General features: G+C 39.8%; 1 protein-coding gene and 1 long non-coding RNA gene across 3 annotated transcripts; one reads left to right on the forward strand and one right to left on the reverse strand.

Annotated features, from left to right (window-relative positions):
* Nucleotides 1–2,900: 2,900 nt before the first annotated feature.
* On the reverse strand, nucleotides 2,901–15,503 carry LOC306757240. The gene is made up of 3 exons (XR_013771347.1): nucleotides 15,377–15,503; nucleotides 15,074–15,235; nucleotides 2,901–3,037 (listed from the first exon to the last, which is right to left on the reverse strand). It is a non-coding gene; the product is annotated as an uncharacterized lncRNA (long non-coding RNA).
* LOC306757239 (myosin heavy chain, fast skeletal muscle-like) lies at nucleotides 3,037–17,722 on the forward strand. Of its 2 annotated transcripts, XM_079242219.1 has the most exons (38): nucleotides 3,037–5,125; nucleotides 5,976–6,119; nucleotides 6,209–6,365; nucleotides 6,451–6,478; nucleotides 6,580–6,691; nucleotides 6,767–6,859; nucleotides 6,986–7,049; nucleotides 7,137–7,255; nucleotides 7,298–7,447; nucleotides 7,553–7,691; nucleotides 7,822–7,940; nucleotides 8,049–8,198; nucleotides 8,312–8,482; nucleotides 8,586–8,892; nucleotides 8,984–9,066; nucleotides 9,158–9,245; nucleotides 9,324–9,441; nucleotides 9,530–9,653; nucleotides 9,751–9,887; nucleotides 9,966–10,221; nucleotides 10,316–10,558; nucleotides 10,646–10,822; nucleotides 11,208–11,353; nucleotides 11,447–11,537; nucleotides 11,619–12,008; nucleotides 12,098–12,224; nucleotides 12,562–12,680; nucleotides 12,779–12,975; nucleotides 13,082–13,265; nucleotides 13,341–13,506; nucleotides 13,599–13,723; nucleotides 13,808–14,116; nucleotides 14,207–14,410; nucleotides 14,497–14,622; nucleotides 14,713–14,883; nucleotides 14,976–15,080; nucleotides 15,165–15,260; nucleotides 15,433–17,722. In XM_079242219.1, exons 1-38 carry the CDS (start codon nucleotides 4,922–4,924, stop codon nucleotides 15,589–15,591), a joined length of 5,898 nt encoding a protein of 1,965 aa, XP_079098345.1. In that variant the 5' UTR covers nucleotides 3,037–4,921; the 3' UTR covers nucleotides 15,592–17,722. The 2 variants fall into 2 exon arrangements, with proteins under 2 accessions (XP_079098345.1, XP_079098344.1); XM_079242218.1 differs by lacking the exons at nucleotides 3,037–5,125; nucleotides 5,976–6,119; nucleotides 6,209–6,365; ... (3 more) ...; nucleotides 6,986–7,049; nucleotides 7,137–7,255 and having other exon boundaries at nucleotides 7,304–7,691; nucleotides 9,158–9,441; nucleotides 15,165–15,564; nucleotides 15,689–17,722.
* The last annotated feature ends 1,461 nt before the right edge of the window (nucleotides 17,723–19,183 follow it).

Consider the following 19,183-nt stretch of genomic DNA (forward strand, 5'->3'; position numbering starts at 1 on the left):
CACACTTTTATCAATCAGAACAAAGTAACAACTGGGACTTCAGACCACTAAATCGATGACATTCGCTAGTTTTGTGGGAACTATGTGAACTGATGATGCTGATGATGGGTTTATATAGTTCAAAGGGAGCAAACACTGCTGGTTGTCCTGACAGAAACCTGACACATCTTCTACATATCATGTACACACAAGTTGTTGAGAGGGGAACAATGTACAGCAACTGGTGTTTTTGTATCTTTGTCAGGACCCACTTATTAGTTATTACATTATATTTGATGACATTATCTCCTGTGATGGATACACTTTTTCATACCCATATTATCCAATTAAGAGTTGCATGAGGCTGGAGCTAGATGACATTGGGAGGTTGGCCCACTCTGGATAGGTCACCCATCTATCAACAGGCTAACACATAGCGACAAGCTACCATGTGTTCTCATGTTTACACTTAACAGCCAATTCAGAACCTCCTGCAAATCTTTGGGGTTCACGAAGAAACCAGAGCAGACGACACAACAACTTATGTATTCATTCATTCATTCATTCAGCCCATCGTTTGTTTGTTTATTTGTTCGTTCGTTCATTCATTCATTCATTCATTCATTCATTCATCCTTTCAGTCATTTATTCGTTTGTTCCTTTGTTTGTTCATTCGTTCTTTCATTCATTCATTCATTCATTCATTCATTCATTCGTTCATTCGTTCATTCATAGTTGTTTCTAGCCTAGTGCTTAAACAGCAGTTTAGTCCTATGATTTAATGCATTTCTGAATAAATTTATTTAAAATGAATCCAACATCAATACGCTTCAAAAAAAAATAAATAAATAAATGTGACACTTAAACATCTTAGATCTTGTGGATGAAAAATATTCTAATGAAATTCTTCATTCATTATGTTAGAATGTATTAAAATAAAATATGATCAATAGAAATCCAGATCATTAAGCCATTGTTAGGCGTCAGAAGGAGCCCAGGTCCCACTGCAGCAGCATAGGGTCTGACAATGGCTCTGAGGAGCTCATCCTGGTACCTAATAGCAGGGTGGTTAGCATATGGAAGTCTGAGCGGCCCTTCAGGAATACGTCTCCCCAGACCACCACTGGCCTAGTGCCAAACCGATCATGCTACAGTATGTTGCAAACAGCAGAATGTTCTCCATGCCGTTTCCACTTGCTCCCACGTCTGTCACATGTGCTCATTGTTAACCTGCTCTTATCTGTGAAGAGCATGGGGTGCACTCCACAGATAAGAGCCAATCTGCCAATCTGGTCCACTGTGGAAAATGCCAGTCGGGCTATACAATGTTGGACTGTGAGCACTTGGACCTTAATATCACCCTTAAAGACATGGTTTCTGATTTGTACAACAGCAGGTGAAACTTCACAATCCTAACTGGATAAATTGATATTCCTTTTTATTCTTGGGTAACATTAAATATGGAATAAAAATAGCTTAAAAATTTAGAACTAACTACCTTAATGGAATTAACTTATCTATCTATCTATCTATCTATCTATCTATCTATCTATCTATCTATCTATCTATCTATCTATCTATCTATCTATCTATCTATCTATCTATCTATCTATCTATCTATCTATCTCTTCAATATATGAATGTTTATAAAGGTATCAAACTGGTGTGCATAATTTCCAGTAACTTATTTAATGTAATTTAAAATGTGTGCAACTTATCGAAATTCAGTCACACAATAAGATCTTTTTTATTTTTTTTTAATAGAACATGCATACAGAAAATATGCACAAACCAAAAATATTTAAAGAACTGCTTTCATTGCATAACTTGCATCACAGCAAATACACAGAGTTCAGTGCATTTCATATTCAGCTGTATTTGCTTAGTTTACATAAATCAAGGTCAGTTGGGTGTGGCTACTTCTGCAACAATTTATAGGTCTAATTAAACACTTGTCTTAGGTTTTAGGGCATGTACATTTACAATTTTCTGTGAGAGACTGTAAAGATGTATTTAATTAGCTGTGCAACTTGAATTGTAAGGTAGAGCTTTAAATCTGAGAATTAAGACCTTATTTTCTGTTTGATTCACAGCCGGTTGATACTAAAGCACAACATAGCACATCTGCATCTGTGCACACCTTAGCATAAGAGATGAACAACTTACATACCATGTCTTGGAGTCAGATATGGCACAGATGGGAGAATTACAGGTGGGTGGAAAGACACAGTGGAAAATAATGTTTTATCAGGATGCAAACTTTTATTCTTTAACAACTTCTGGAATAGTATATGCAAAATTATCAATCAAATCAAATCTAAGTTTATTTTTTAGCACATTTCATACAAAAAGCAGCTCAAAGTGCTTTACATATATTAAAACAACAAGTAAAACAAATGCACACATCATCATTCACATACACATTCTGACACCCCCCAATTCCATGTTGCCTGATAAAGTTTGTAAAATAGTCTTCTGTCTCTTCAACCAACAATAATAATGATAGTAAAAGAATAAACATAAAAGAGACAACATCTGGCTTGGCAAACTGTGAGGAAACAATATACTGGAAATCCCTTTACACCAGAGGCCAGCCCTCCCATAGGGTTGTACTGTAACTTAAATACAGATTTAATGTAGGTTTCTTTCATTTATTGTTAAATTATGCAAAACACTGAGCTTATTTTCACGGGAAACTGTAAAGCAAGCTAGTTTACAATTCCTCAGTGCAGTCTGGTTTAAACGAGCAGTATCATATGAACTAATGAAAATAAATTCAGTCTTTGTCAGCTTTTTCCTCATTGACTTACTTTCTAACATTTTCAAACAGACAAAACTCCTGACTCACTGAGCTCCATGATCATAGGCTTACTCATCAGTTGAAGCCTACTTCTTCAAGCCTCATGAACCAGACAAGGACAGTTTATTTGGTGCAGTGGTTAACACTCACACAGTCACTTCACAGCAAAAAAAATGTTCCTGGTTCAAATCTTGGGTTGTTGTGTCTGAGGCTCATCACTCTTGTTAATCTGGCTTCTCCTCTCAGTCATTTGTGATCCTGAAGGTGGACATAAGTCGTCAATGAAATACATACAGTCATATATTGTATGACCTCATGCAGCTTCTACAAGGCAAAGAGTTTCTCAAAACCTCATTCAAACATTCACCCAGTACATTTCAATGATTACAGGTGTACATACGCTCTACCGGTGCAGCGCTGTATTCTCTGATATCAAAGCAAAAATAGCCTGGACTGGAGAAATTAAAGTGCTATGAATATGCATATATTTATAGCACTTTATTTTCAATCCATTGTCCATCCTCCCTAGAATGCAAATCTAATTAAGTGTGGGATTTTGTTAAATGAGGACCTCAGCATGTGTTTCAGCTATCAAGAGGTATCATCATTTTCACAAGTTCTTACATTAGCAACAGTTATGCCCAAATGTAACAGAATGGACTTGCAAGGCTTCTTCGCAGCTAAACTGAGACCATCTACAGTGCCAAGGTTCATTAAGGAGATTACTGTAAAGACAAAAACAATGTCTGAACTGTAGTAACCAGTTCATTTGCAAGAAGACCAGTTCATTTGCAAGAAGAATGTTTACGCAAGGTTAAAGAAATATTTTGTGAGTGTCTTGATCTATTTATACATTTAAAAGAAGTCTGCCTCCAGTTCAATAGCATCTGTTGTGTGGTGCTGTTCCTCCTAAAATAGTATACAATAGGACAAATGTGCCTCACCATGTGCTCCCCTTTATTATATTCTGCACCTCCTCTGGGCTCCATGGTATTTCTTGAAGAAATAAATGATGCATAAAATTATTTTAAGGAATGACTTCAGAAAAAGAACATGCACATGCTCTGTGCATGTTTGAGTTGGTAATGCCCAGTGAATCTGATAACAGCCCCATTTAGGAGCACTTGCCAATAATAAACACTAATTAAGCATGATCTCTCAATCAAGGACAAGTCTTAACTGCACTATTTTAAATGATAGTTTTCACCATCTGAATTGTGCCTTTTAAAAGAGTTTATTATCAAAGTGTCAGATCAACACAGACCATTCATCACAGATCAAACAGGACTTTAATCCGTAATACACTGCATGTGTTGATCAGCGACGATAGATGCCAGAGATTACATTGGAGGCAAAAATACTCAAGCAAAGAGCATTAAACGACATGCCCAAATAAAGGAAGTCATTCTGCTGGGAGAACACTGCTCAGTCTATATAAGAAGGAAGGTAGGACGCCCCCAAGGACTGACAGGCAACCAGACAAGGTGAGTGAGGTACAGTCTTTTATTAGCAAGAAGAAAGCCAGCAGCTTAATAAACAATGCAGGGCATGGTTGCTTACCACCAGACACGGAGCTGTTCTGTTTAGAAAAGACCTTCAATAAACTGGTGTATGATTTTTACTACAGGATAGTTAACAAACTATTTGTAATCTGAGCTATTTTATTTCCATAGAACCCTCATAAAACCATCAAGAGCTGTTCTTCTGGGAGGAGGGAAAAAGGTAATTTATTTCTTGCATCAGTTCAATTTAATTAAAGGTTAATTTGAATCTTCAATACAGCTTTTATCTAACTGGCCTGACATGAATTTATGAACACCTAAATGCCTCTTACAGCTGTGCCTTGCGTGAAGTGGTTAACAACTCACTTAACATAGTCAATATTATACATCACACTGCGTCACTGTCTACATCAATTAATAATGCTGGATTTTCATCCAAGAGGTTACATTTTTGTAATGAACGAAAATTGTAGAATATTTAGATGGTTAAGGAATCAATAGAGATAAAATAAATACTTGATATACTTAACACCTGCTTTTCTTTGCACCTCAAGTAAAGATTCTGTAACAACATCAGTAGTATTTTGCTTTATTCTAACATTATGTGTCTTGTTTCTCACCCTTCCAGTAAAAAGCCACCATGAGTGGGGACGCGGAAATGGAGTGTTTTGGCACGGCGGCCATATACCTCCGCAAGCCAGAAAAGGAGCGAATTGAAGCCCAAAATGCTCCCTTTGATGCTAAGACTGCATATTTTGTGTCTGAACCCAGTGAGATGTACCTTAAGGGGAAACTCACAAAGAGGGAAGGTGGTAAAGCCACCGTGGAAACGCTGTGTGGAAAGGTAAGGATGATTAGAGTTTACAGCACTTTTGATTTCCCAGAGAAAACAACAGAGTGCAGCTGCAAAAGTCCTGATGTGCTGCTGTTCAGCAGCCAATGGGAGTTGTGGGACATTGAATAGATTCAATGGATGTTTTGTGCAGTTCAGCAGCTCAGTTTTCTTTTATTTCTTTAACACATTTGGGCTCAAAGCTTTGTTTAATACAAACTTCTAAAGATGAGTTTTAAACTGAACACTAAAATTTTAATTACAAAGAGATTAAAGACAAAGATACTTCACTGATGATTATTGATTTTTTTTGTCCACTTTCTTGCCATATATCTTCAAAACTGAGCAAAGTTTTTTTTTCAAAATGTAGATTTGATGTGTGCTTCACTACAGCTAGACTTGAAAGGTCAGGGTTCAGGTCGTGATAGGTTAACCCAAAGGTACCAGATGTTCTGTTGACAAGGATGTGATAATAAATGTGTAGTTTTCCTAATCTGCCTTCCAACAACCCACACATTATACACAATTGGAAAAGTAGGATTCTTGAGATTAGAATGACGTGTACCACCTCAGGCTATTTTCATAACTAGTAAACGCTTATTTCTGATGAGTCATCAGTTTATCTTTGCAGCTGTACTGTACTCCAGTAGCAGATGATTCTGCCATAATGGTTTTGTTACAACAGCAAAGATCAAATAAAAGTAGTCCAGTAAAATATTTATCCACAAAGATCTGTTTCAGAGGAAAATTGAAGTTTTTTTTGTTGTATTTTTTTTCAACTAATGCATTGTATAATTCAGAAACGATGACCCACCTCAGAACTTTTGCCAAGACTCTGATGACTCTTCTGTTTCTGTATCAGACTTTAACTGTAAAGGAAGATGAAGTCTTCCCCATGAACCCTCCAAAGTTTGACAAGATTGAGGACATGGCCATGATGACCCACCTCAACGAGCCCGCTGTGCTGTATAACCTTAAAGAGCGCTATGCAGCATGGATGATCTACGTAAGTTTGTCTTTATTTAAACATCAGTAGCTGAAACTCATGATGACTGCAGGAAGGTTTGAATCACAGATCTTTCTGTCTGACTGCAGACCTACTCTGGGTTGTTCTGCGTCACTGTGAACCCCTACAAGTGGCTGCCAGTGTATGATCAATCAGTTGTGACAGCATACAGGGGCAAAAAGAGGATTGAAGCTCCACCCCACATCTTCTCCATCTCTGATAACGCCTATCAGTTCATGCTCCAAGGTATCAATCATTCTGTGAGCTGGTTAGAAACTCAGCATCCATACTTGACCCGTCATCTAACTGTAATCGCCTGAATGTCTTACAGATAGAGAAAACCAGTCCATCCTGATTACGTAAGCACCAAACATTTTACACATTTAAGAACGTCCAACGACATTTGCATCAACATGTTGTATTAATTCCGCTTTGAATCCAAACACACCTCTACATCCAGCGGAGAATCTGGGGCAGGAAAGACTGTCAACACCAAACGTGTCATCCAGTATTTTGCAACAATCGCAGCTGCTGGAGGAAAGAAAGCTGAGCCAATTCCTGGCAAAATGCAGGTCAGTGACGTTACACAGCAAGAAAACAAAACTTACAATAAAAGTCCAGCCAGACTAAATCAGTGTTTTCTGTAGGGAACTCTGGAAGATCAGATCATTGCTGCTAACCCACTGCTGGAAGCTTATGGTAATGCCAAGACTGTGAGGAATGACAATTCTTCACGATTTGTAAGTTTATTTGAGTTATTTATAGTTTCTTGTTCATCTGTAAATGCTTGCAGAATTACTATGTTTTAGTTTAAACCATCTGCAATAAGAGAGTTTTAATCTGAATGTCTTTCTGCTTCCACACAGGGAAAATTCATCAGAATTCACTTTGCGTCAACTGGAAAACTGGCTTCAGCTGATATTGAAACATGTAAGATATTTTTATTTTATCCCACATTTGTTGAGTTGTGATCAAAAACAACATTCTCTTCAGTGCTAACAACTTAAATCCAAACAGATCTGTTGGAGAAGTCCCGTGTGACGTTCCAGCTGTCTGCTGAGAGGAGCTACCACATCTTCTATCAGCTCACAACAGGCCACAAACCTGAGCTCATAGGTTGGTCATACTGCCGCTGTGTCGGTCTGCTGATCTGTAACAACCACTTAACATAGATATAGAGCATTTATTCTGGTGTATTTAAATATGTATTTTGGTTTTCCTCAGAGGCTCTTCTGATCACCACCAACCCCTACGACTATCCCATGATCAGCCAGGGAGAAATCACTGTGAAGAGTATCAATGATATTGAAGAATTCATCGCCACTGATGTAAGAACACTAGAGTATACATCGTTATCAAAAAGAAACCTTTTCGGGATGTTTTTGCAGGAGAATAATTTCATGATTATGAATGAATAAATATATTACATACAGACTGCCATTGACATCTTGGGTTTCACTGGAGAAGAGAAGATGAGCATGTTCAAGTTGACTGGAGCTGTGATGCAACATGGAAACATGAAGTTCAAGCAGAAGCAGCGTGAAGAGCAGGCTGAGCCTGATGGCACTGAGGGTTTGTTGCACAGATCTTCCTTTTTTTTTATTGTAACAGCTGAACTTTTGGCAAACTACGCTGATTAAATGTTTAAAGACCAAATTTCATTCTCCTTTCATGTTATCTACTTTTTTTCTTCCCCTTCCAGTGGCAGATAAAATCTCTTACCTGATGGGTCTGAACTCAGCTGACCTGCTGAAGGCACTGTGTTACCCAAGAGTGAAAGTGGGAAATGAGCTGGTGACTAAGGGTCAGACTGTCCCACAGGTGAAATGTCTTCATGTTGTATTTGATGCTCTGTTTAAAACCTGAAACTTTTATTTCACAGTTTATTGTGTGTTCTTACAACTTAATGATCTGAAGCCTTAAATTTAGGTGAACAATGCCGTGAGCGCTCTCTGCAAGTCTGTCTACGAGAAAATGTTCTTGTGGATGGTCGTCAGGATCAATGAGATGCTGGACACCAAACAGCCCAGAAGCTTTTTCATTGGTGTCCTGGACATCGCTGGCTTTGAAATCTTTGATGTGAGTGTTTGTGGCTGACACTTTATAATTTTACGTAGTTTTGTTTCAAGAGCTGCAGAAATTTTATGTCAAGGGGACCTTCACTAAATCCTTTTTCATCTTAATTTGTTTAGTACAACAGCTTGGAGCAGCTGTGCATCAACTTCACCAATGAAAAACTGCAGCAGTTCTTCAACCACCACATGTTCGTCCTGGAGCAAGAGGAGTACAAGAAGGAGGGCATTGATTGGGAGTTCATTGACTTTGGCATGGACTTGGCAGCTTGCATTGAGCTTATTGAGAAGGTGGCCCAGAAGCTCACATATACGTTACCAAGCATAGAAAAATGATCTCATGATTTAAAAGCTTTAATTCATAGTAATTCCTAATTTCATTTCATCACGACAGCCAATGGGCATCTTCTCCATCCTTGAAGAGGAGTGTATTGTCCCGAAGGCAACAGACAATACCTTTAAAAGCAAACTGTATGACCAGCATCTGGGGAAAAGCGCTCCCTTCCAGAAACCGAAACCTGGCAAAGGCAAAGCTGAAGCTCATTTCTCTCTGGTTCACTATGCTGGCACTGTTGACTACAACGTCGTTGGTTGGCTGGACAAGAACAAAGACCCCCTGAACGACTCTGTGGTGCAGCTCTACCAGAAGTCATCAGTTAAACTATTGGCATTCCTGTATGCATCTCATGCCGCAGCTGATGGTACATGTTCTTACATATGTCTGTTTCACATTAAACAAGTCTTTTATGTGAGATGAATTGTATAATTTCAATGTTATTGTCCCATCGATAGCTGAGGGCGGTGGCGGCGGTGGTGGCAAGAAGGGTGGCAAGAAGAAGGGTGGATCCTTCCAGACTGTGTCTGCGTTGTTCAGGGTGAGCTGTAAAATAATCTCATATGCCATTTTTGTTTAATATCATGCCTTTAACTATCATCTGAAAATGCAACTCCCTTTTATATCATCAGGAGAACTTGGGCAAGCTGATGACCAATTTGAGGAGCACACATCCACACTTTGTGCGTTGCTTGATTCCCAACGAATCAAAGACACCAGGTACACAAAATTACAAAAGATCGCAGTCTCTATATCACTGTTTTCAAACAAATAAGTTAATTAATTGTTGTGTAACAGGTCTTATGGAGAACTTCCTGGTCATCCACCAGCTGAGGTGTAACGGTGTGCTGGAGGGCATCAGGATCTGCAGGAAAGGTTTCCCAAGCAGAATCCTCTACGGTGACTTCAAGCAGAGGTAGCAGAGGTTTTATCTTTAAAAGCTGAAAAAGTGCTGCTTTACCGTGGAGCTGCAGACTCTATGTGACTGACATATTTTCGTTTAGATATAAAGTATTGAATGCTAGTGTCATCCCTGAGGGCCAGTTCATTGATAACAAGAAGGCCTCTGAAAAACTACTGGGATCCATCGATGTGGATCACACCCAGTACAAGTTTGGCCACACCAAGGTAAATTCAGAAATGCTCACCTAGAAAAATCTGTTTAAAGCAAGTAAAACAAACTTTTGTCCCTGAATCATAACTGTAAAACTGTAATAATTGCCAGGTGTTCTTCAAAGCGGGTCTGCTGGGTGTTCTGGAGGAGATGAGAGATGAAAAACTGGCTGAGCTGGTCACAATGACTCAGGCTCTGTGTAGAGGATTCCTCATGAGACGCGAGTTTGTCAAGATGATGGAAAGACGGTAACTGTGTGCTCCTACAAATAATATGTCAAAAGATGTCCTTGATGAACTGCGCTCATTTTTTCTTCTTTGCATCAGGGATGCTATTTTCACCATCCAGTACAACATCCGAGCATTCATGAATGTCAAAACCTGGCCATGGATGAAGCTGTACTTCAAGATTAAGCCTCTGCTGAAGAGTGCAGAGACAGAGAAAGAGATGGCCCAGATGAAGGTGGACTTTGATAAGACCAAAGATGATCTAACAAAGGCTCTGTCCAAGAAGAAAGAGCTTGAGGAAAAGATGGTTTCTCTGCTGCAAGAGAAGAATGACTTATTGTTACAAGTTCAGTCTGTAAGTTTGATCAATACAATGCATCAAGATGCCTTCTTCTTATCCGTGTCCAGCTGTTGATTTGATATGAAAATGAATTTGTCTTGGCTTTCAGGAAGGTGAAAACCTTGCTGATGCAGAAGAAAGGTGTGAAGGGCTTATCAAAGCAAAAATCCAGCTTGAGGCCAAGCTCAAAGAGACAACTGAGAGGCTGGAGGATGAGGAGGAGATCAATGCTGAGCTGACTGCAAAGAAGAGGAAGCTGGAGGATGAGTGCTCTGAGTTAAAGAAGGACATCGATGACTTGGAGCTCACCCTGGCCAAAGTGGAAAAGGAGAAACACGCCACTGAAAACAAGGTTTTTGAAGCCGCCTTCAATTAAACATATTTTACTTATTTATTTATGAAAACCCTTGATAATTCAAACTAATTTCAAATTTCATAGGTCAAAAACCTTACAGAGGAAATGGCTTCTCAAGATGAGATCATTGCCAAGTTGACCAAAGAGAAAAAAGCCCTCCAAGAGGCCCATCAGCAGACCCTCGATGATCTGCAGGCAGAGGAAGACAAAGTCAACACTCTGACGAAGGCCAAGACCAAGCTGGAGCAGCAAGTGGATGATGTGAGTGTGGAATAATTTTATTTAACCTCTTATTCTTTCTTCTTAATCTATTCACAACGTAGAGTTGATCAAAGACACCAAACTGTAGTGAACCATTGTTTGTGTCTCTAAGTATGGAAAAGATTTTTGTAACGAAGACACATCTCCTGTAATCTATAAAAGAGTGAACTGCTCTCCAATGAGCAGAGTCCTTGTTCAGATGCCTTGTAGATCTGTGTGAGAGCTCTCCTTATGCAGAAGTCTTATTAAACTTCGGTTTGATTTTTTCTCATTGAGATTCGTGATTAACTCCATTTTTTCCATGAGTATTTGAAGATAATGCATTTCCCAAGCACATACTAAAATTCTATCAGACAAATGCAAGAAATATTTCTGTCATCTACAGCTTGAAGGTTCACTTGAGCAAGAAAAGAAGCTCCGTATGGACCTCGAGAGAGCTAAAAGGAAGCTGGAGGGAGATCTCAAACTGGCCCAGGAAACCATCATGGACCTGGAGAACGACAAGCAGCAGTCTGAGGAGAAAATAAAGAAGTAGGAATAAAACTGTGTTTGGTTCATCGACAGTAAAATATTCTTTTGAAATCTCCACTAAAACCAGACCCTGAAATCCTCCCTGCTCTATAGGAAGGACTTTGAGGTTAGTCAGCTCCTAAGTAAGATCGAGGATGAGCAGTCTCTCGGGATCCAGCTGCAGAAAAAGATTAAGGAGCTTCAGGTAAAATGAAAAGCTTGAGTTTTACCAATAGCGCATTCAAATGTCTCCTACAACTTTTAACTTCAACCTGGTGTGTTTTAGGCTCGTATTGAGGAGCTGGAGGAGGAGATCGAAGCTGAGAGAGCTGCTCGGGCCAAGGTGGAGAAGCAGAGGTCTGATCTCTCCAGGGAACTTGAGGAGATCAGCGAGAGGCTGGAAGAAGCTGGTGGAGCAACTGCAGCTCAGATTGAGATGAACAAGAAGCGGGAGGCTGAGTTTCAGAAGCTGCGCCGGGATCTCGAAGAGGCCACCCTGCAGCATGAAGCCACGGCTGCAGCTCTCCGCAAGAAGCAGGCCGACAGCGTGGCAGAGCTGGGAGAGCAGATCGATAACCTGCAGAGAGTCAAGCAGAAGCTGGAGAAAGAGAAAAGTGAATACAAGATGGAGATTGATGACCTCAGCAGCAACATGGAGGCGATTGCCAAAGCAAAGGTCAGAAAAATGGATTTTCACAGAGCAAAAAAAATGAAAAAAAAAATGTAATGACTTTGTTTTGATTGAAAATTATTTTCTGTTACCAGGGAAACTTGGAAAAGATGTGCAGGACATTAGAAGACCAGCTGAGTGAGCTCAAATCTAAGAATGAGGAGAACGTCCGTCAACTCAACGACAATAGTGCACAAAAAGCACGACTCCAAACTGAAAATGGTACGAACCCCTCTCAATAGGTTCTTTTTATTATTCCACAAAAACAAGTCAAGTATCCATCACTAGACATGGGATTAATGTTCCTAGAAGAAACAAAAGGCGGCCATAAGAACCAAAACACAATCTTTGTGTTTGTAATGCTGGATTTTTCATGCAGTTGAGAAACTTCTAACATTTCATGCTTTACGATGCTGAATATTAATTAATAAGCTATTTAGTTGTATATTCAGCAGTAAGTGTAAAGAACCATGACATGGCAGGTTTACAGTCATTTTGAGGTCTTTAGTTGTACCAATGTACTTATTACATTGTACTCATTATTCTTATCTTCCAAAAGGTGAAATTGCTCGTCAGCTGGAGGAGAAAGAAGCTCTTGTGTCTCAGCTGACCAGAGGTAAACAGGCCTACACACAGCAGATTGAAGAGCTGAAGAGACACATAGAGGAGGAAGTGAAGGTGAGTTGTTGAAAACAGCAGGACAAAAAAAGGAGCAAAATGCCATGAGATGATCAATATCAAAGCTTCCCCTGCTAATTTTTTTTTTTTTATTATAGGCTAAGAACGCTCTGGCTCATGCTGTTCAGTCGTCTCGTCATGACTGTGATCTGCTCAGAGAGCAGTATGAGGAGGAGCAGGAGGCCAAAGCTGAGCTGCAGCGTTCAATGTCCAAGGCTAACAGCGAGGTGGCTCAGTGGAGAACCAAATATGAGACTGATGCCATTCAGCGCACTGAGGAGCTGGAGGAGGCCAAGTAAGACTTCATTTTTAACTTTGCCCACTTGTTTGGCGTCAAAGATTCTTCTGGTAATGACTTATTAGTTATGAGTTTGATCTGTGAAATTAAATATTCTTCCCAGGAAGAAGCTGGCCCAGCGTCTCCAGGATGCAGAGGAATCTATCGAGGCTGTGAATGCAAAGTGTGCCTCTCTGGAAAAGACTAAACAGAGGCTGCAGGGTGAAGTGGAGGACCTGATGATTGACGTGGAGAGAGCTAACGCTCTGGCTGCTAACCTTGACAAGAAGCAGAGGAACTTTGACAAGGTATGACAATCTTGTTTTTACCCAAGTCAGAATATAAATTGTAAGATCAGGAAACAACAATCAGTTGTTCACCAGGTTCTTGCGGAGTGGAAGCAGAAGTATGAGGAGAGTCAGGCAGAGCTGGAAGGAGCCCAGAAGGAGGCTCGCTCAATGAGCACTGAACTGTTCAAAATGAAAAACTCTTACGAGGAAGCTCTGGACCACCTGGAGACCCTGAAGAGGGAGAACAAGAATCTGCAACGTGAGTTTGGCGAAACCACATTGTTAGTTTTAATGTTAAGATTGCTACATGTTCAAATCTTTTTTTTGTCTTCATTTCATCTCCTTCAACAGAGGAGATCTCAGACCTAACTGAACAACTCGGTGAGACCGGTAAGACAATCCATGAGCTTGAAAAGGGCAAGAAGACAGTGGAAAGCGAGAAGTCTGAAATCCAGACTGCTTTAGAAGAGGCAGAGGTATGACTGAACACCATCTGCTCATTTAGATTTTCTATCAAATAATTTGTGCTGTTGTTTACAAAAGTCTCACATTTTTCCTAGGCTACTCTGGAGCATGAAGAATCCAAGATTCTCCGTGTTCAGCTTGAACTCACCCAGGTCAAGAGTGAAATTGACAGAAAACTCGCAGAAAAAGACGAGGAGATTGAACAGATGAAGAGGAACAGCCAGAGGGTGATGGACTCCATGCAGACCACTCTAGATGCTGAGGTCAGGAGCAGGAACGATGCTCTGAGAATCAAGAAGAAGATGGAGGGAGACCTCAACGAGATGGAGATTCAGCTCAGCCACGCCAACCGGCAGGCAGCTGAAGCCCAGAAGCAGTTGAGGAACGTGCAGGGACAGCTCAAGGTACATCCACTGACTGATACCTGATAGACAGTCATCGTTCTGAAAGTACCTGAAAGCATTTTCTGATTTCTTTTAATGTTCTCACTTCAGGATGCCCAGCTCCATCTGGATGAAGCCATCAGAGGCCAGGACGACATGAAGGAGCAGGTTGCTATGGTGGAGCGCAGGAACAACCTGATGATGGCTGAGATCGAGGAGCTGAGAGCCGCGCTGGAGCAGACAGAGAGAAGCCGCAAAGTGGCTGAACAGGAGCTGATTGATGCCAGCGAGCGTGTTGGACTGCTGCACTCTCAGGTATCTGTCCGCTCGGCTAAAAAAAAGCTTCTAAATACGTCTTTAGTTTATCTTCTGGGATCTCATTGCCACATGCTTTATAACAGAACACCAGCCTCATCAATACCAAGAAGAAGTTGGAGGGTGACCTTGTTCAAATCCAAGGTGAGGTGGAAGATGCTGTTCAAGAGGCCAGAAATGCTGAAGACAAGGCAAAGAAGGCGATCACCGATGTGAGTCACCTGGAAGCCTCTGACGAAGCCGTCCTTTTACAAATAAAAAGCCCTGTATGCTGAAACAATGCAAACTCTTCCAAATCCCAGGCTGCCATGATGGCAGAAGAGCTGAAGAAGGAGCAGGACACCAGCGCTCATTTGGAGAGGATGAAGAAGAACCTGGAGGTGACGGTGAAGGACCTGCAGCACCGCCTTGATGAGGCTGAAAATCTGGCCATGAAGGGTGGAAAGAAGCAGCTACAGAAACTGGAGGCCAGGGTAAAGATGTCTCTTCTCTTCAAACCTAGAATTAACCTATGTCACACAGCGTGTGTGTTCTGAGCTTACTGTAACAGCCATTTACATTTTAGGTGCGCGAGCTTGAGACTGAGGTTGAAGGCGAGCAGCGCCGCGGAGCGGACACCATCAAAGGTGTTCGCAAATATGAGAGAAGAGTAAAGGAACTCACCTATCAGGTCAGAAGCTGCTTCTTTTTGTCTCGGTTGATCATCACAGACGTGCATCTCAGCAAATGAATCCTCCATGACTGTGACCCACAGACGGAGGAGGACAAGAAGAATATTGCCAGACTGCAGGACCTTGTGGACAAGCTGCAGCTGAAGGTGAAGGCCTACAAGAGACAAGCTGAGGAGGCTGTAAGTCACATTCTTGTTTGCTTCTCTCTGTTACTGGTTTGTCAACAGTGCAGCGACATGAAAATGCATTCCAGTATTAATTCATATCTAATAATATCTAGTCAGCTCTTTCTCACCTGCATGTACCTTGAGTCTCTGGGGAATAAGAATCTGTTGTTGAAAATGCTCACAGGAGGAGCAGGCCAACACTCACATGTCCAGGCTGAGGAAGGTGCAACACGAGCTGGAGGAGGCGCAGGAGCGCGCCGACATCGCTGAGTCCCAGGTCAACAAGCTGAGAGCAAAGAGTAGGGAAGTTGGAAAAGTAAGTATGATTCTGGATATGACCTGATGAAACAACTCATCTCTCAGGCTGCTTCACTGTGAACAGTGCTGCAGAAGTTAATATCCTCTTTTACAATCTTCCAATGGTTTCTTCTTTATTTCAGGTGAAGGACTCAGAAGAATAAGCTGAATCCTTCACGAGAGACCACATGAGAATCATAAAATATGATTTTTCATTGAAACACTCTCACTTAATGTTCTACAGTCAATAAATTCTTCTGCCACTCTGATGTCTTTAAAATTTTCTTTGAAAAACAAAATCCAAGTGTTCCCAGTTGGTTGAAGTTATCACATGCGGATGTCTTGTTGTTCAGGGTCGAAACAAAATCTGTAACACACACACACACACACACACACACACACACAAACTGAATTAGCCATGTTTTTGCCACATCATTTGCTATGAGGTGTTCATCATTAATATGAGATTAAATTAACTGATGAGGAAAAGACAGAGATGGCACTTTGCAAATTATGCACATGAGATCAGTTACAGACCTTAATTTGGGTTTAAATATGCCGATGACTATGTATGGGATCTTGTTGAATTCAAAGAAGTGTGAAAACCACAAGTTAATGTCCCAGATACTTACTTAATTTCCAGGATCTTGGCTCTAAAGTGACTGAGAAAGATAAAATCACAGATACAGTTATCTTAATGTTTACAAACATATTCTTGTTGGGAAATCTGTGACTAAATGGTTGAATGAATGAATCTCGGTTCTATCCAACAATCTTTCCAGTCTTATGAATCTCTGTATTGATTCTACTGGCATCCGTGGAGCTCGTGCTGCTCCACCAGCATGGTGCAGCATGCATGGTGAGACTGGAAGAACATCTCCAGTAATTTGCTGCATTCATTGTACCCACCATCTGTCTTGCTCTTCCAATCCAGTCTGCTGTCCATGTACATACCCAGTTAGATGTAGCTGTCCACAACCTCTGCATCCTCATCCAGGAACCTGATGAGTTGTTGTGCAGGTATTGTCCCGTTGAATTAAATAACCATCTTGTTCACATTTAGAAGCTCTCTGCATTCTCCTATTTACCTCTGAAACATCCAACCACAGCAGAGCTGTCAGAGTATTTCTGCAGGCAGCATGAGTCAGAGCTGTATTTACAGCCAGAGGTGCAGAGGGACTGTGACAAGACCTGTGTCACTGACCACCACATCCGACGTGATACCAACCAGCCGAACTGTGAGATAGGATCCAGGATGTTTTAACACCCCCCACAGCAGCTTCCCACTCAGTAAAGATGACTAAATGGTATTGAAGGCACTAGAATGTGATTGTCATACTGCCTCAACTACCACCCAGCAGGCAGGTGTCAGCATCCTCCATAACACACATTAACAATATATCAGTATGATCAATATTTCATATTTATGCATTCAAGGGGACAAAACCTGCACATCAGTATGATAAATATGAAATATATATCTTCGTGATATATAAATATAAAGTAAATATAAGTTTAAAGATACAACATTTTTCTTTAAAGGTGTGAGGCTTCCCTGTTTTTCCTGCTCTTAAAGAATCATGATTACATTTCTCAAATCCTCTAGGAAGAAGCGGCCATTTAATGTGTGTTTCCACTTTCAGGAACCATTTCATTAACATTGAATATATAAAAAAAAACAGTTGTGTCCTCCAACCATCAGTTTCTTTGCACCTGCTCCTGAATACAAGATAAGCTGATACCCAATCTTACTGAGGGTATTATTCACCACATAGCAGTAAATCAATTTTATGAGATTTTACCCAGTCCTCCGTTGTATATTAAATTGATTTTGCTATATTTTTTTTATCTACAGACAGGATAACAGGGTTCAAAAACAGAAAACAATCACTATCATGGAATGATAGTGATTGTTTTCTTTTTTCATTAAAAAGGTTTTAAGGGATCAGAGTCAAATTTGTCCCATTTTTAGCTCATTCAACCACAACCAAGTAAACACTATTTCGCAATTTGTAAAAATATACAGAGTAACAGAGTAACTTAAGCTCAAATGAGCATGAAGTACATCATATTAATAAGTCATTGTATCTTTAAGAGAAAGCAAAATAAAGTAATGTTTTGGTTAACACCCATTAGAAGCAGTTTTACCTGAAGGAAGTCACATCAGTCCTCATCTCATCTGCTCTGTGTCTCGTATGAAGGAAGAGCTTGCAGTCTGCAGAATATACTCTGTGTGATGTGTTAAAAGAATTCAAACTGCTTTGCCAAATACTGATGGTCTGATATCATAGCTAAGTCAGATAGTGTGTCCTTCTTTTAACCACAATATGAGGCCTGTTGCTTGCTGGGGCTAAGATATAACTTATTCAAATACTAGAGAGAGCAGCTGGCTGCCAAGACTGCTGGTTTATAGAGTCAGTGAAGCCAAAATACCCCATCCACTTGAGTGCTTTTAGTGTCATTGACTCATCGTATTTCCTCTGAGGACCTTTTGTTATGCTTGCTTACTGACAGTGGAAGCACATGGCCTTGATGAGTTTGCCTCTTAGATTTGCTTTCTTGTCCTAGTGTGCTTAAAAATATTAGTATGTTCTCTTACTGCTCCGAGAAACAGGGATATGTGCTCTCTGCAATGTATGAGCATGACAAAACAGGACAAGTCAATCATACAGTAAACAACAAGAGCATTATTGATTCCTTGAAAAGCTCACCTATAGGGCAGATACCACATCCAAGATGTACATTAAGCTGAAATGGAAAACCATTTTCTTTTCTTTTTTTTCTTTTGCAAGAAAGAGGATGAAAGAAATATTTACTTCAGTGTACAAATAGGTCTTGTGCAAATGTGCTGCCAGGTGCATGCCAGTCAATGATGTGTATATATATATATATATATATATATATATATATATATATATATATATATATATATATATATATATATATATATATATATACACACATCATTGACTGGCATGCATATATATATATATATATATATATATATATATATATACATACGTTACATATGTTATATATACATTTATATTTATGTTTTAATATACAAAAGTTAGACTAGAAAGTAATTTTTTTTTTTTTTTTAAAAAGGAAGAAAAACATTCAGAGCTGAAGTGAAAAATATCAATAGCATTTAATCACCAAAGATAAAAACATTTAAATATCCATTTTATAATGATACTGACAAAATCTTTAGAAAGTTAGCCTTCATCTTCCACTGACTGCTTCACTTTATCTGTACAAAATGAGGTGGCGTTGGAGACTGGTACAGACAGAGGAAACTTTCCAGAGTAAACAACGTCAGCAAAATGAAAAGCATAGTTACAGCAAAAACATTCTTATAGTTTGATATCCAGTAAATGAAAAGATGCAGACATACAAAGATCTAACGATCAGTTTAGTCTATTTTACCGTTTACCTCGTAAACTGCTTTATGTCCCCTCGCAAGCTTAAAACACATTCAGTTCCATATTCCATATACATATTCATCATAATACTGAAATAATTAAACAAATATATAACATAACACATGAAAATAAAACTAAAAAATACTGAAATGTAAGATTTTATTTTATTTTTTTTTTTAAAAAGTTCATCAGTAAAGCGTCATCTCCACACAT

Source organism: Telmatherina bonti (genome assembly GCF_933228915.1).
Source record: "Telmatherina bonti genome assembly, chromosome: 6".
NCBI lineage: Eukaryota > Metazoa > Chordata > Actinopteri > Atheriniformes > Telmatherinidae > Telmatherina > Telmatherina bonti.